At 45.1% G+C, this 17,008-nt stretch overlaps 2 protein-coding genes across 2 annotated transcripts; one reads left to right on the forward strand and one right to left on the reverse strand.

Moving 5' to 3' along the window:
- Positions 1-9,063: 9,063 nt before the first annotated feature.
- LOC109784401 (casein kinase 1-like protein HD16) lies at positions 9,064-14,362 on the forward strand. The gene is made up of 16 exons (XM_020342993.4): positions 9,064-9,692; positions 10,016-10,129; positions 10,248-10,321; positions 10,437-10,506; positions 10,597-10,652; positions 10,733-10,804; positions 10,876-10,970; positions 11,095-11,161; positions 12,293-12,422; positions 12,504-12,722; positions 12,798-12,940; positions 13,037-13,211; positions 13,336-13,426; positions 13,503-13,660; positions 13,767-13,955; positions 14,040-14,362. The coding sequence occupies exons 1-16, from the start codon at positions 9,408-9,410 to the stop codon at positions 14,097-14,099; spliced, it is 1,998 nt and encodes a 665-aa protein (XP_020198582.1). The 5' UTR covers positions 9,064-9,407; the 3' UTR covers positions 14,100-14,362.
- Positions 14,363-14,425: 63 nt separating this feature from the next.
- On the reverse strand, positions 14,426-16,007 carry LOC109784402 (uncharacterized). Its single transcript, XM_020342994.4, has 3 exons — positions 15,386-16,007; positions 14,941-15,304; positions 14,426-14,812 (listed from the first exon to the last, which is right to left on the reverse strand). The coding sequence occupies exons 1-3, from the start codon at positions 15,886-15,888 to the stop codon at positions 14,555-14,557; spliced, it is 1,125 nt and encodes a 374-aa protein (XP_020198583.1). The 5' UTR covers positions 15,889-16,007; the 3' UTR covers positions 14,426-14,554.
- Between the last annotated feature and the right edge of the window lie 1,001 nt (positions 16,008-17,008).

The following is a 17,008-nucleotide window of genomic DNA, read 5'->3' on the forward strand; positions in this document are numbered from 1 at the left end:
TAATCTCTTCAATTGCATGCACTTTTTTATTAGTGGAAGATCTTTCGGTATGCCATTGAGAATAATTAACCATGATATTATCTAGGAGTTTAGTAGCTTCTCCTAAAGTAATTTCCATGAAAGTACCTCCCACGGTCGAATATAAAAGATTCCTAGAATCAAAATTCAATCCGGCATAATTTTTTTGTATAATCATCCACAAATTCAAACCATGTGTAGGGCAATTTCGTATCATCAATTTCATCCTCTCCCAAGATTGTGCAAAATGCTCATGATCAAGTTGCTTAAAATTCATTATATCGTTCCTAAGGGAGATGATCTTAGCGGGAGGAAAATACTTAGAAATAAAAGCATCTTTACACTTATTCCATGAATCAATACTATTTTTAGGCAAAGATGAAAACCAAGTTTTAGCACGATCTCAAAGTAAGAACGGAAATAGCTTTAATTTAACAATATTGTTATCCACATCTTTTTTCTTTTGCATATCACACAAATCAACGAAGTTGTTTAGATGGGATGCGGCATCTTCACTAGGAAGGCCAGAAAATTGATCTTTCATAACAAGATTAAGCAAAGCGGCATTAATTTCACACGATTCTGCATTAGTAGCGGGAGCAATCGGAGTACTAATAAAATCATTATTATTGGTGGTGCAAAAGTCACACAATTTAGTATTCACTTGAGCCATCGTGACAAAGTAAGCAATCCAACACACGAGCACACAAAAAGCAAATGAAGAAGACCAACGGAAGAGAGGTGAAGAAAAGGCAAATCTTTTCGAAAATCGTTTTAGAAGTGGGGGAGGGGAAAGCGAGAGGCGAATGGCGAATAATGTATGCAAGAGATGAGAGTTTATGATGGGTCCTTGGTATGTCTTGACTTGGCGTAGATCTCCCTGGCAACAGCGCCAGAAATTCTTCCTGCTACTTCTTGAGCTTGCGTTGGTTTTTCCCTTGAAGATAAGTAAATATTTCCCTCAGTTTGAGAACCAAGGTATCAATCCAGTAGGAGACAATGCACAAATCGTCGAACACCTGCACAAACAATCAAACAAACTTGCACCCAACGCGATAAAGGGGTTGTCAATCCCTTCACGGTTACTTGCAAAAGTGAGATCTAATAGAGATAGATAAACGATAAAGTAAATATTTTTGGTATTTTTGGTTTATAGATTGGAAAGTAAAAGATTGCAAAAAGAGTAGATCAGCAACTAATATTGTAGATCAGAAACCTATATGATGGAAAATAGACCCGGGGGGCATAGGTTTCACTAGAGGCTTCTCTCAAGAAAGGAAATAATACGGTGGGTGAACAAATTACTGCTGAGTAATTGATAGAAAAGCGCAAAGTTATGATGATATCTAAGGCAATGATCATGAATATAGGCATCACGTCGGTGTCAAGTAGACCAAAACGATTCTGCATCTACTACTATTACTCCACACATCGACCGCTATCCAGCATGCATCTAGAGTATTAAGTTCATAAAGAACGGAGTAACGCGTTAAGCAAGATGACATGATGTAGAGGAATTAACTCAAGAAATATGATGAAAAACCCATCTATTTATCCTCGATGGCAACAATACAATACGTGCCTTGCTGCCCCTACTGTCACTGGGAAAGGACACCGCAATATTGCACCCAAAGCTAAGCACTTCTCCCATTGCAAGAAAAACCAATCTAGTTGGCCAAACCAAACCGATAGTTTGAAGAGAATTACAGAGATATCAAATCATGCATAAAAGAATTCAGAGAAGATTCAAATAATATTCACAGATAAGTTGATCATAAATCCACAATTCATCGGATCTCGGCAAACACACCGCAAAAAAGTATTACATCGAATATATCTCCAAGAACATCGAGGAGAACATGGTATTGAGAATCAAAGAGAGAGAAGAAGCCATCTAGATACTAGCTATGGACCCGTAGGTCTATGGTAAACTACTCACGCTTCATCGGAAGGGCAATAGAGTTGATGTAGAAGCCCTCTGTGATCGAATCCCCCTCCGGCAGGGTGCCGGAAAAGGTCCCTAGATGGGATCTCGTGGGTACAGAAGGTTGCGGCGGTGGAAAAGTGCTTTCGTGGATGCCTCTGGTGGTTTGGAAATATATGGGAATATATAGCCGAAAGAATTAGGTCAGGAGGTGCACGAGGGGCCCACAAGGGTGGGGGGCGCGCCCTCCGTCCTTGTGGCCGCCTCATGGCTCCTCCGACTTCATCTCCAAGTCTCCTGGTTGTCTTCTGGTCCAAGAGAAATCATCGCGAAGGTTTTATTCTGTTTGGACTCCGTTTGGTATTCCTTTTCTGCGAAACTCAAAAACAGGGAAAAACAGGAACTGACACTAGGCTCTAGGTTAATAGGTTAGTCCCAAAAATAATATAAAATAGCATATTAATGCATATAAAACATCCAAAACAGATAATATAATAGCGTGGAACAATCAAAAATTATAGATACGTTGGAGACGTATCAGGGCACAGTAGTACTTCGCACTAGATGAACCTCCGTGGGGTCGGGGATGTCCGATTAATTTGCGATGCACATGTGCCACATCAAAATTGTGATTTGGTTATTCAAATATCACGCACCACATCGTTTTCACACACAGATACACACACATATCGGACCACCCGCACGTGTGGTTCGTATGTGATCTCACCCATCTAACGCCAGAAGAACACATCTGTGGGCTCACACACGGTCCACATTTGATCGAAAGCAAAGGGGGGTGACCATGATGTACTCCTTTTGGTTTTGTGTTACGGTAGGGTGAGATGTCAGACCTAGCTATTTGGGGGGCATGCTTTCGTAGCTAGGATTCCCCTGCCGCCAACATGATTACACGAAGCGTGTGTGTGTGTGTGTGTGTGTGTCTGGGGGGGGGCTAGCAATAATAATGTGCGCTTTGTGCGACAGGTGCCACATCAAAGTTGTGCATTGGGTATTTGAACATCAAACCACCCTTTTCATACATATATTTGGTCCACATGCAAGTGTGTTCATGTTCTGACCCTTTCCCGCGTTTTTTCGCCAAATTTATAAACATCGGACGAGTCGGACGCAACAACCGTCTGTGATCGGGTACGAAACATACACGGTTCCCTAGGACTACCCATGTGCCGCGACCCTGCCCATGTCACCCACATGATCATAGTAGATTGGGCTCCACAAGGCATCCCTCCGACCCTCCCCCTCTCGAAAATATCTACTCCCTCGGAATCTCGAAAATATCTACCCGCCTAGATGGTTTTCTGTTTGACAGCACACGATTAGTATGTGTGGACCGTGTGCGATGTCTGTTACTCCCGCTCTGCTTCACTCAGTAGATCCAAATTCTCAGTAGCCCCGGCATTTTACTCCTGACTGCATCCCTCGCAATCTCAAAAATATCTGCTCGGCTGGAGTGTTTTTCTGTTTGATAGCACACGATTATTATGTTTTAACCGTGTGTGATGTTCGTTACTCCCGCCCCGCTCTGCTTCAATCCCTTGATCCAAATTTTCAGTAGCTATGCCATTTTACTCCCGCCTAGTAAAATTTTCAGTACCCACGCATTTCCTCAAACATCACCTTGGACCCCATCCACACACACCCCAAATCCTACGCTCACCCCAAATCCCCCGCTCACACACATACACACCACCCTTCCTCGCTCGAAACCTAGCTAGGTCGCCGCCGCCGTGCCGCCTCCATCGTCAACCTCTGTCGGTCTGCCCGTGTAGTTTACCCACCGATATACATACCCTCGCCGCCCTGATGTTCTTAGATGACGCTTGTGAAACGCCCCCTTCCCACAGATCCCTATCCCCACGCCCTCCCCCACTCCAGAGCGTTGCGGCCTAAGACCGGCTATGCTTCCCGGGGAGCTCGAGGAGTGAATAGCCCAAAAGATCTTTACCGCGGCCTCTTCGCCCGTCGTCGACGAGGTGGCCGCCGAGGAATCTGATGACGATGGCTGGACCTGGATGGAGCCTTTCAATCAACGGGCTAGAGTATTTTGGCATGTCACGGACGCCGGCTACGACATCGAGGTCATCGACAGCGACGGATTGACGCGGGCTATGTCACAGGTTAAGTTGCCCACCCTGACCCTTCGGGTTCGACAGCTGTCGATCTCATTGATGGCCCTGCCGCTGATCTCCCGCGGCTCGTTATGAACAATTTGCCATCCTTCATCGCCATGGAGCCCCTTTTGTCATTTCTGAAGGACATGTTCTACGACGCTGGCTTGGGATCCTCAGCTGGCAAGTCAGACCTCATCGACGGCGACCACGAGGAGGAGCCAATCCGTGACAAGTGAGGAAACCCATTATTTGTTTTCTCAAACCCCTTTTGTAGTGAGAACCTGTCTAGTATTTATTGCTATATTTGGTTGTTTGCATTATGCCTTGTTTATTTATACGGTTTTTGGTTGTTCGGTTATTTGTAGTTAGCATATGTCCAGTTTCAATTGCCATCTTTGGTTGTTCGTAGTATGCCTTGTTTATTTCAGCTATTCACAATGTGATGTTCTATATGTGCTAGTATGAACTATGCAGTTCAATTTCATCAGTAACAATTTTAACAATAGCTCTATGAATGACTATACTTGGTTATTGTTAAGCATGTTGTACTCCCTCCGAATCTTTAGTTCACATATAAGATTTGTCTAAAGTCAAGCCTCGTAAAGTTTGACCAACTTTATAGAAAAAAATACCAAAATTCACAATATGAAATCAATATCAGTAGATGTGTCATGACTTAAATTTTCATATTGTATAACTTTAGCATGGTAGATGTTGATATTTTTTCATATAAATAAGGTCAAACTTTATGAAATTTGACTTGAGACAATTCTTATATGCGGAGTAAAAGGACCAGAGGGAGTATTTAACACGCCTTTTCATTTGATTTAACAATGGCACTGTTTGGATACTCTAACTTAGTTAGAGGTTAGAATTAGTTTCTAGCTCATGACAGTTAAAAGGGAGAGAGAGATTGGTGGAATAGTTGAGTGTATTGCTTGAGCCTCGTGGCCATATATATAGGAGTACATGTTCATCTAGGAGTACAAGTCAAGGTAGAATAAATCCTATGATATCCTACATTTCCTAAATAACAATGATACTCAACAATGACTAACCCTAAACTAACTCTAGCCAAAGAGGTGTTTGGATGACAAGGTTAGATTGACAATAAATGCACTAGGAGAACTAGTCTCAATTAGCACCTCTTAGGTGGGATAGTTGTTTTTGGGTGGGTTAGACGCAACTAGCTCAAACTAGCCCTCGTGTTTTGATACTTTAGGGCTATTTGAGCCCAAACTAGCTCAAAGTAACTCTAACCCGTTGATCCAAACAGGGCCAATAACTAGTGTACTTAGACATGCACAATACAAGTTTGAATAATTATGTTTGCTTGTTTTTAAATATTAGGCCTGTTGCAGTTAATAACACACCTTTCCACTTCTTGTTTTTAAATATTAGGTTTTTAACAATTTGGTCTTGCACATGTAGGTCCTGCTGTCAAAGGTTTTGACCCACTTTTCGACCCTTTTTGCATATGGGGAAATGAGTTGTCCATGAATATCAGCCAAGTCAAGAAACTCGGAAAAGATTGTTAGGATAAAGAAATTAGCGGCAAAAAACAACAAGATCTTTGTCTGCACAATGAAGAAGACATCAGTTCACTACAACATGGTACTAACTGTTATACCTTGTCTTTTTAATTCATTTGTGCCATTTCAAATATAGAGAAGATATTTATGCATATCCTTGTTTTCAGGCCTTTCTAAAGCAGTTCACTCATGATTACCTCTCAAACCACCTATATGGTCAGGAGGCGAGGAAGGTATTCATACAACACCCACGGTTCAATATTGAAGTGTTTCTGAAGAGGACGAAGGATGGACGGTCAATCATCCAAAGTCACTGGCCTAAAGTTGTAAAGACCTTCAACACCAATGAAGGCTCAATATTCGCCTTCCACTTCAGCAGTTTTCCAGATGAGATTCATTTGTCTATGTACCGTCTATGATGCTAATTTTGAAAGGTTATAGATGTTGCATGTGAAACTTGGTGCTGGTGTAGTTGTGTAATGGGGTAGTTGAGTGCTGAAGCTATATGATGTTGTACTTTGATGTATTTCAATTATAAAATCATGATTCCTTAATACAAAAATGAAATATATTGCGTGCTTAATATGAAATGTCAATTAGATTAATAAATGCATTATTAATAATAGGCCAATTAGCCTGCTAATTGGGTTTTTCTCTTGCAAACGGTTATTGAGAAAACACCGTGCAATGACCTTAGACAATGCACATAGTTTATAGGAATAAAACGTGTTGGATCAATGAACAATCGCACACGACTTCCTTTTGAAAACTGTTTGCGTTATGCCACCATGCGTAAACGTTTAGCACATAAAAAGTGTGTGCGATGGGCAATCTATGCCACACAATTTCTTCTACTCACCATGTGTGATGCATTTAATAACGTAAACGGTAAAATTATTAATATCGTCTGTAATGGCAACGCTATCACAAACGATCTAATGGGGAAAATTGTGTGTGATGTACGTATGAACGGAAACGTTTTCCCTGAATTGACCGTGTAGGATGTACATAAAAATGAAAACGTACTTCTTGGATTGATTGTGTGGGATACGAACGGAAACGTATTCCTTGGATTGACTGTATGGAATGTACATACCTATGGAAAAGTTTGTCTGGGACTGACTGTGTGGGATGTACTTACGACCGAAAACATTGGGCCTGTATAATTGTATTTTTTTTAACACAACTGTATGTATAACCGTATTTGATCGCTCGCCCGTCGCACACGACCTCATTTTGCCCAGCGTGTGTGACCGGAGGGCCTATCCCCGACGGTTTCTGGATCATGTGGGAAGGACCACCTATCGCACACGCTCACTTGGCGACGGTTCAAAACGCCGTCGCGATAAAGGGTTATAAACCGTTTGTATAGCACCTCGATGTACCAGTGTTAATAGCACAACCAATGATCAATACCTACACACACAGATACAAAACTGCCCGAATCCCAATGGAACTAGTGAGGTTTGTTAGTCTCACTAGCCTACCAGCTAAAAGGATTAAAAGCACAAGTGTATGGAAGATTTGATTTTAATGAATAGTAAAAGCAAGGAATTGAAAAGAGTGTTTGATCGAGGTTGAAAGAGTATAAGAAGAAGATGGAACATAATCCTTCCATATATAAAAAAATTACTTTGTTAACCTAATAGACCCATCACATTGACTCATATCGTAATAGTGTTCCAATAAACACAGTCATTTGATCAACAAGTAGAATCTTGTCTATCCAGGAAGTTAGTTCCATGCCCATGCCGACTCATGAAGTTACCAAACAAGACCTTGGTTGGCCACAATTGGCTTAATTCCTTGATGCTAATAGTGCATCCTTATGCATGCAAGAAACACGTGTGAAACTTTGCCTACCAGATACCCAACAACATAGGAAACTTAGTGTTGCTCAACATATGATATAGCAGATATTTAACATTGAACATAATAGCATAAAAAAACTTTAGTGAAATTATAGGCATTCAAGCCGACCCATGAGGAGGGTACCTAAACCATCTTAAGAAATACAAGGCTAAGTGATTAATTGCTTCCCCGTTTATAAAAAAATGTGCTATTGTCCAACAGATCAATCATAGAACTTTGGCAACCAAAATATCCTGCAACCAAATCCTGTCCCCCTATATGTGCAAACTTTAGGTGAGAGACCTAGCAATAAATATTCACAAAAAAACTTTTAGAATTCCATAACTTATGCAACACACAATAAATATGATACAAAATATGATTGAATGTTGAATGCTAATATGATAACACAAATACCAAAAGAATTTCACTAGCAAGGTGAAATATTTCTTTACGTTGTAGAAGCCCTAACAATATTCGTCGTGGCCTTTACAGCGCTCCACGTCATCACCCCGACTCACCTGCATAACCCCTTACAACACTCTCCGGCGTTGTCTCACCTGCACTCTTTTCCGTTGTCTCGCAGTATATCTCCAGGATGACGTCATAATCAGAGATCCGTGCTCGAATAGCCAGCCACTCCCCATTGATTTGGAACCCGCCATGCGTAACCAACATTAATAACTATAGGCAAACATTGCATCATGCGTCCCAAATGCAAACCACACACTTATAATGAAAACTCAGATCACCTATATACCTATCAACGTGACCAGTAGGTTAGTGAAACTCCATCTTCTCAACACAATAGACAGTATGTTGAGTGCCCCCATTTTCAATAGCAGGGTTGCACCTCCGGGCACCCGTACCAGTTTAAGTGGAGACCCTTCCCACCTAGGCGCTAGGTTGAGCAGCCCCCACATGCTCACCACGTGGCCATGCCTCACCGACTATGGTCAGTGGAGGAGGCAATGGATTTCCACCATTGTTGCGCTACTACCAGCATGTAGTTGCACTGCCCGCCTGATCTGGAGCCCCAAGGCCTCCCGGTAGGCCGGTATCATGCTTTGACGCCCACGCTTCCTCCAACTGGTCATCCTTCCCGTTCCCCATGGGCATAAGCACCATCGCGCCTACCTCCCTTGAGAGCGATTCAATGCGACGTTGTGCATCCCTAGCCCCCATAGTCATCCTGAGATAACTTCTCCCTAGAGATTGAAGGCGGCGGCATGCATATGTGCAGCGCGGTTAGGGTTAGCACATGGCAAGCGTGGAGAGGTGGGAGTTAGGGGCGGCGCGCTTCGACAATGATCCATGCTGAGGGAGGGGAGAAGGGTGTGAATTATAAGACATGCGCATGTGGGATTAGCCCGGCCGAATTTTTCGCTTATACTTCGTGCGGTGTCGAAAGACGACGTAAGAACAAACATAAACGGATGGTGGGAGGGTTGGACGTAGTCGGACAAAAGTTGGCAGCTGCACAGAAAAGGAAAATTTGGATGGTAAAGAAGTATAGGTCGATTTTGTAGGTCTTTGTTTAGACGATCATTCCTGTAGCTTGTGAGGTCCTGGAAGCAAAAATCTAGAGCTCATTACGCCGTCACGTGTTGCAAGTTTGTAATGTTTGGGCGGAGGTACACGCGGTGCTGTGCTAATCCTTTCCTTCCTTCCTTCCTCTCTCTCGCAGCGAACACACTCCGCGTCTAGCCGATTTGTATACATCAGCACCACCGCCTCCGCCCTCGGCCCTCGCTCCCATTCCTTCCCTCAAATCTGCGCCGGCACTACCGCTCCCGTCCCGCTCCCCGCACTCGCCACCGCACGCCGCGACCGGAACCTTGCCGCACCGCCCCCTCCCCTTCGAGATCGGCGCCGTTACTGCTGTTTGGCGGCGGAATCTGAGGGATCGACAGCGGCGGGGGCGCGGGCCATGGGGCTCAATCGCTGACGATGCCTGTGCTGCGTAGTGCGGCTCGGAGGGCCCGTGAGGCGCAGGAGAATCAGGCGGCGGCGGAGGCACCGGTTGTGCCACCGGCGGCGAGGAGGCGCAGGGCGGCGAGAAGGCAGGAGGCGCGAGGCGTCCGCGAGGCCGCCGCTGCGGAGGAAGAGAAGGCGGCGGCGGAGGAGATCGCGCCCGCGGAGGTCTCGGGGGAACGCGCCGGTGAGGAACCGATGGATGACCAGGACAGCGCCGACAAACAGGCCGGCGAGGATGCCTCTCCAATCCCTGAGACGGTGAGCTGTTCATACTATGTTTCGCTTCTCCTATGTTTCGATCCACCCATACTTACTACCCTGAGGTTCACTTTGTTAATGAGTTCTTTTATAATGGAATTTTATAAGGCTATAAGCAGGTTATTGGTTGCGAGCGTTTAAACTATCCCGATGTTACTCGATAGATTGTGAATATATGTGTTTTAGCTCGCATGGTCCTGTTCTGTGCTGTTTATTCTACCCGCAAATGCGTTAGCTTGCTTGCCCTAGCTTGCATTTTGCCTCTAGTTGTTCCAGATAATCCTTTTTTCCTCGTTTAATCTGTGTCTGGTTGTTCTATACAGGTCCAGGTGGCCAATTCACCTAGGTATAAAGTTGAAAGGAAGCTTGGGAAAGGAGGATTTGGTCAAGTATACGTTGGCCGCCGCATTTCAGCTAACGCTGCAGGCGCAGTTGAGGTAATCGATGATCTGGCCACCAACCTACTAAAAAAGCTGGAATAGTTGGCTTCTGACCTGTGTAACAGTGGAGATAATATTGGCTGTGGCAAATAAAACTTCTGCTTTTGTGTGATAGGTGGCGTTGAAGTTTGAGCATAAGAACAGCAAAGGATGTAACCATGGGCCTCCTTATGAGTGGCAGGTTTATGAGTAAGTGGATTCATGACCTTGTGACTTTTGGGTAGTAAAATAAATGCTTTCCTGTAATTCTCAGATATTGCTGCTGAGTGCTGCTGACCAATTTTCATGCCTACAACATGTATAGTATCCTCGGTGGCATTCATGGGGTTCCTCGAGTCCACTACAAAGGCCGCCAAGGGGATTACTTCATTATGGTAATGGTACTTGGCACTTGCTTTGGACTAACATAAGCTTATTTCATTTTGCTCATTTCTAGATTTTTCTTAAATTGCTTAAAAATGCAGGTTATGGATATGCTAGGTCTCAGTCTGTGGGATGCATGTAGTAATAATTCCCACACGTGAGTTATCAGATTAACCCTAAATTTCCATAGTCGTTTAGGCTCTTACCTGACCATTAATATCACTATTTATTTCGCAGAATGTCAGTTGAGATGGTTGCTTGCATTGCTATCGAAGCTATCTCCATACTTGAGAAAGTGCACTCAAAAGGGTGAGTTGGCATCCCTAACTCTTAGTCATCGACCCTTCCCCTTCGTCTCATATATTTGTGAACAATTGCAGATATGTCCACGGGGATGTGAAACCCGAGAATTTCTTGCTAGGACCTCCTGGAACTCCTGAAGAGAAAAAACTGTTTCTTGTCGACCTTGGCTTAGGTAATTAATTTTACTTGCTCCTCAAGTTACCAACATCGCGACAATCCTGTGTATTCAGCTCTTCTTTAGGTTAGAGATACATTTAGGAGTCTGAATTAATTGGGTGTTTTTTCATTAATGACAGCTACCAAGTGGAAGGATAGATCGACAGGCCATCATGTTGAGTATGACCAGCGGCCTGATATTTTCAGGTGACTTGATGACTCCTTTATGATAACTGACATGCATCATTTACATTGTGGCTAACACTTTCTGAATGTTGAATATTCTGTCGTATTTCCTCTATGCGCTCTGTGTCCTGTTTTTCGAGAAATCCATCAACCAGCTGTTACACCAGAAGCCGTCCTTTTTTTTCGGTTACTGGCCAGCCATTTTGTACTTTCCGTTTGTAATTTTTCCTCATTTCCGGTTCCGATATCTTGTGAAACCACTAGCTTTTATGTTCTTCTTAACATCGCGAAATATACCAGATTTGAGTTGGTACCATTCAACAGATCCTGACTGACACGCCCTCTGTTCGGGTATCTTTAGGCTGCTCAGATTTTTTAGATCTTTTGGATTTGTTAGGCCGGTAGATTACCTCTCCCATGAGAGAACTAACTTAATGCTGCATGCAAGCTGTTGCTTGTACACCATGCAGGCATGCAGCCAATGGTCAATGAGTGAGCCAATTATTTGCGGAGCCGTGGTTATTTAGAGCAAGTATAATAGGTTCTAGTCAGCAGACTACATGCTCCATGTCAGCAAAATCCTGTGTGGATTGTGGAGTGAGAAGGGAAGAGAGAGAACGAAGCGGGCGCTAGTTCTACAGTCGGCTGCAGCACAGGAAACGAGAAAAAGGCACCACATGCAACTGGTGTGAGAGCTTTTGGCTAGCGTTTCTTCCTCCCTCCCAATCATGTGATGCAGTGCTATAGGCAATCTAATAGCTAATGTACATCCATCCTATTATATGAGTCTACTTTTGTGAAGGCTTCAAGTGACATGGCACAATCATAGAGCCAGCAGCAGGCTTTTCTATTAGCCATGCTCTTACTTGCCATGTAGGTGTTGCGCGTGCTCTCGTACAGCTAATTGGGTGTGTGTGTGTGTGTGACACATACCTGAAAGGAGGGAGTATGTTGATAGCTGCCCGCTCTGACTAGGAAATACAGCCTGTTTTTTGTCAAATCATTGAGATGTCAAATTTAACTTCATGTAATAGTAATCAGTAGACCTGCCATGCCTCTGTGCATCTTAGGCTTGCTTGCACACATAGTTAGATCATTCATACGTTATACTGGTCTAGTTGTCTTATTGTTTTATCATGGCTGTTGTTTCAGGGGAACAGTTCGTTATGCTAGTGTTCATGCGCATCTTGGGAGGATAGGCAGCAGGAGGGATGATTTAGAATCTCTGGCTTATACACTAGTCTTTCTTCTACGGGGACGTCTACCTTGGCAAGGCTACCAGGTAATTTGTGGGACTCACCTTTCCAGTTATGTTGATTCTAGTGATGTATACATGTAAACTGGTAATTGTTTTTGCCTGCAGGGTGAAAACAAGGGTTTTCTTGTTTGCAAAAAGAAAATGTGCACCTCTCCAGAATCTCTCTGTAGCTTCTGCCCTCAGCCCTTTAAGGAGTTTGTAGAATATGTGGTCAACTTGAAGTTTGATGAAGAACCCAACTATGCCAAGTGTATCTCCCTTTTTGATAGTATAGTGGGCCCAAATCCAGACATCAGGCCAATCAACACAGACGGTGCTCAGAAGGTAGTCTTATTTTTTAGTTTGCTATTTGAAAACATTGCTTCAGTTCTTCTAATCTCTCTTGCAACTTCTATATAGCTTATACACCAAGTTGGCCAAAAGAGAGGGCGCATATCGTTGGAAGGAGAGACAGATGAGCAACCAAAGAAGAAGGTCAGGATGGGAATGCCTGCAACACAGTGGATAAGTGTTTATAATGCAAGGCGGCCTATGAAACAAAGGTATGTTGACTCCGGTTAACAGCATGGTGCACCTTTTTCTTTTTGTTGAGCAACTGTACATATACACTGTCAACATAACTGTTCTGGATGTTGCAGGTATCACTACAATGTTGCAGATTCAAGGCTTGTACAACACATTGACAAAGGGAATGAAGATGGGCTGTTTATTAGTTGCATATCATCTTGTGCAAATCTGTGGGCACTAATCATGGATGCTGGCACTGGGTTCTCTTCTCAAGTTTATGAACTTTCACCACATTTCCTTCACAAAGTTAGTAACATGCAGTCTGTTTCTTTCATGGCAAAATAAGCACTTAACCTTTTGAAGCAAGATTACATATATAATCTGTTTTGACATTACCTATTTATATGTCATGATTTCTGGTTATTTGAAGGAATGGATAATGGACCAATGGGATAGGAACTACTATATAACTGCACTTGCTGGAGCAAACAATGGGAGTTCCCTGGTAGTGATGTCTAAAGGTAACAAGCTGGCAGTTTAGGCCCTTTCTGTCTTACAATAGAAATATCATTTTGACTATCTGGCTTGTCTATGCAGGAACACTGTATACTCAGCAGTCCTACAAAGTAAGTGATACCTTTCCCTTCAAGTGGATAAACAAGAAATGGCGTGATGGTTTCTATGTGACTTCCATGGCAACTGCTGGAAATAAATGGGCGATTGTTATGTCCCGCAATGCAGGGTTTTCGGAACAGGTATCATCATTTGCACTGGTGGTGTTTGTTTACTTCGACACTGTCAAGCTAAGTTCAGTTATTTTGTTTATTTGCATTCCTTGTTTGTCATGCATTTATTTTCCAGGTTGTTGAGCTGGACTTCTTGTACCCTAGTGAGGGAGTCCATAAGAGGTGGGATAGTGGTTACCGGATAACAGCAGTTGCTGCAACTTGGGATCAGACTGCATTGATCTTAAGTGTACCAAGAAGGAAGCCTACTGATGAAACTCAAGAGACACTGAGAACATCTGCTTTCCCCAGTCAGCATGTGAAGGTCCACACTTGCACTACTTAATGATAACGTCTGTAATTCTTGTGAAATTGTTGTGACAAATTGTGCCGCTTTGTGTCATTGCAGGAGAAATGGTCCAAGAATCTCTACCTTGCTTCAGTCTGTTATGGGCGTACCGTATCGTAGAAATCTTTTGCCATGTGGGCTGAAGAGCGAGTTAGCCTCATCTTTTTGATCCAGCTCAGTGGTAGTTTTGTGTTCGTGGGCAAGTTGTGAATGCGGCCTAGCGTGTTCTTGTGAAGATGTTTCTGCCTGTGGCTGTTAATTATAGAAAATAGTGTGTACAGTAGTAAATGTTTTGTAGTCGTGTTAATCCTTTGTGTAGCGGACGACTCTTGACTGCAGTGTAAGGTGATACTTAGATGTCGAAACACCTGACTTAAATGTTCTGTGCTCCTGTCTGGTCCTGTGGTCGTGTGAGAGCCCCAAAGAGGTTCTTGCTTCCTACCCTATCCTTTTGGTCCCGTACTAAATAATATTCTCGCCGAAACTGACACACCAAATCTATTTCCACAAGCCGAGCTGAACTTGAAATAAAAACCGAGCTGCATCGTCAGGGCAACAAGCCCTGCTGCAGCTTCTCAAGACCAAATCGTACACGAGCATGACAGGAGAAAGTGGTAAAGGAGTACAAGGGAAGCTGCCACCATGATCTGCACATTCAACTGAATGATCTTTCCGGCATCCGCGTCCAGGGGCTCGTCGCTCTCCATGCTAGCCGAAGAGCAGGAGTGGAGGTACTCCGCCCAGACGACATCACAGCCGCGGTCTGCTCGGAGATCGCCGTCGCTGTAAGCCGGTTTCCCGGCCACGCTCTTGTAGAGTCCACTGCTCCATGCCTGCATACGTGGAGAGCGAAGAAAGTAAACCAGAAGGCAATGTATGATTGTGATGATGCATCGTGCATTTGCAAGGCCGGTAAGCTTCGGAATCAAAAAAGGTCACGCTCAAGAGATTGGTGCGTCACCTGAAGCTGGTCTCCGACGGTGACCACGACGGCGCCGCCGAGGGGGCGGAACCTGGACCGTCCCCGCTGCCGAGAGAAGACGTGGAACGTGGAGGCGCCGGGGCAGAGGTGGAGAGCGAGAGCCCGTGGGCGGCGTGAGCTCTTGATCAGCATCCTGAGGATGGCGTCCTGGCTGATAGTGATAGGGCCAACAGAGCCGCTTCCGCCATCGCACTGCCGGCGGTGGTGCGTGCGGATGCAGAGGAGCGAGCCGTTCGTGTCAGCTCCGGCCAGGGAATCGGTGGCGCCAACGCTGTCCCGCAGGGCGTCCATGAGTTTAGCTGCGGTTTGCTCCAGCTGGGTGAACAGATCGTCTGCTCCGTTCCTGGGCACAGCAAAACCAGGGGTTAGCATCATATGGAGTCCTTTGATTAGTTGCCTTCCAATGAAATGGGCAAGTTCGCACCTCAACTGGTCTCCTTCGCTCGGTGACCACCACAGCTCCTCACCATCTTCGTCATCTTCTCCACCGGCCTCCTCCGGCGTAGGCGAACTCGCCCTCCCCGCCGCAGCAGAGACCAAGCACTCATTGACCCCATGGCCAACCACCTGGAAGCAGCCAAACGCGACGGCCGCCGACCTCAGCGTCTCCACCACTAGCCCACCGGTATCCGGCGTGGCCAGCAGGCGCATGTCGATGACTGGGGGAGCCCACACCGCCTTATCATTCTTCTTCTTCCGTGGGATGTCCCTCTCCGGCAGCCGCAGCACCGGGACCCTGGCGGAGCGGCGCAGGAACCTGCCGACCTCGTCATCTTCGTTGCCGTCGGGGCACTCGCCGTACTCAGGGGATCCAGAGCCACCGTTGGATAGAACGCCGGTGACCGGAGACGGGGGCGGCGCCCGGAACCCCAGCACCCGGAGCTCTCTAGGCGTCTCGAGGTAGGCGACGAAGGACGCAGTAGCCATGGCACCGGTGGTCAATCAACGTATATTTGCTTCATGGATTAGTTCTGGCTGCTCTAATATTTGTAGGCGCCCGGCTTGAGCTCTTCCCTTGTTGTAGGAGACAGAGTGTGAAGCTTCCTTTTCTTTGTGGCAGAGATGAGAAACCAGATTGCCAGCTCGAAAGAGAAGATGGTGGAATGATGCTAGGTACTACGTACATCATTAGTGAACAGTCTGTGCTGTTTGTACTATCTAAATATCCTTCCGCGTTCTGTTAAAGATGTTCCTCGGACGACAAAGTGCTTTGCTCCCTTTCAACTGCTTTAAATGAAGGCATGCTCAGCGTCCTGTCGCTCCATAGCGTTTCAATCAGGACCACCCCTGAAAATCAGGGGAGGCAAGTTTGTGATTGGTTACTAGATGAAAAGAGCCTGTAAAATCCTGTATTCTTTTGTACGTCTAGCATTTTTGTTCGCTGTGTGCATCATCTGATAGAGCCCTGGGTAATCATCCTTTTGAAAGAAAAAAATGAAAAAGAAAATCGCTGTGTTTTTTTTGCGGGAAAAACTTCCCACCTATTCATCATCCGTCAATTTGTAGTACAAAAAACACTGTAAGCAAAAATTACATCCAAATCCATAGACCATATAGCGACGACTACAAGCACTGTAGCGAGCCGAAGGCGTGCCGCCATCATCGGAGCCGGGCAAACCTTGTCGTAGTAGGCAGTCGAGAAGTCGTCGTGCTAAGGTCTCAGAGGACCAGCACACCAGAACAGCAACCGCCGACGATGAAGAGAAGCATAGATCAAAAGCATCCAACCAGACACGCAAACATAGACGAACAAAGACCGGATCTAAGTGGATCCACCGATGACAAACGCCGACCAAATCCTGCAAAATCCGGCGGAGACAAACCTCCACACGCCCTCCGACGACGCTAGAAGCACCACCGAAATGGGGGCTAGGCAGAGAGAAACTTATTCCATCTTAAGAAGTCGCCGCTGACTCGTCTTCTTGAACATGACACAAACCCTACGAAAATTAGAAAATACCTAAAAGCGGAGCCCTCCCGCCAGTAAGGACCGGAATCCACCGCGTCTCCATAGCCCTAAGGCCACAGGAGGCGAGGCAGGCCGGCG

Source organism: Aegilops tauschii, chromosome 3, assembly GCF_002575655.3.
Source record: "Aegilops tauschii subsp. strangulata cultivar AL8/78 chromosome 3, Aet v6.0, whole genome shotgun sequence".
Lineage (NCBI taxonomy): Eukaryota > Viridiplantae > Streptophyta > Magnoliopsida > Poales > Poaceae > Aegilops > Aegilops tauschii.

Bases quoted from the DNA above. Each gene is read 5' to 3' on its own strand.
- LOC109784402 (XM_020342994.4), bottom strand. From the start codon at position 15,888: ATGGCTACTGCGTCCTTCGTCGCCTACCTCGAGACGCCTAGAGAGCTC. The intron at 15,305-15,385 runs GTGCGAACTTGC...TGCTGTGCCCAG, and splicing joins AGCGAAGGAGACCAGTTGAG to GAACGGAGCAGACGATCTGT. The intron at 14,813-14,940 runs GTGACGCACCAA...CCACGTATGCAG, and splicing joins CCGTCGGAGACCAGCTTCAG to GCATGGAGCAGTGGACTCTA.
- LOC109784401 (XM_020342993.4), top strand. From the start codon at position 9,408: ATGCCTGTGCTGCGTAGTGCGGCTCGGAGGGCCCGTGAGGCGCAGGAG. The intron at 10,322-10,436 runs GTAAGTGGATTC...CAACATGTATAG, and splicing joins TATGAGTGGCAGGTTTATGA to TATCCTCGGTGGCATTCATG. The intron at 12,723-12,797 runs GTAGTCTTATTT...ACTTCTATATAG, and splicing joins ACACAGACGGTGCTCAGAAG to CTTATACACCAAGTTGGCCA.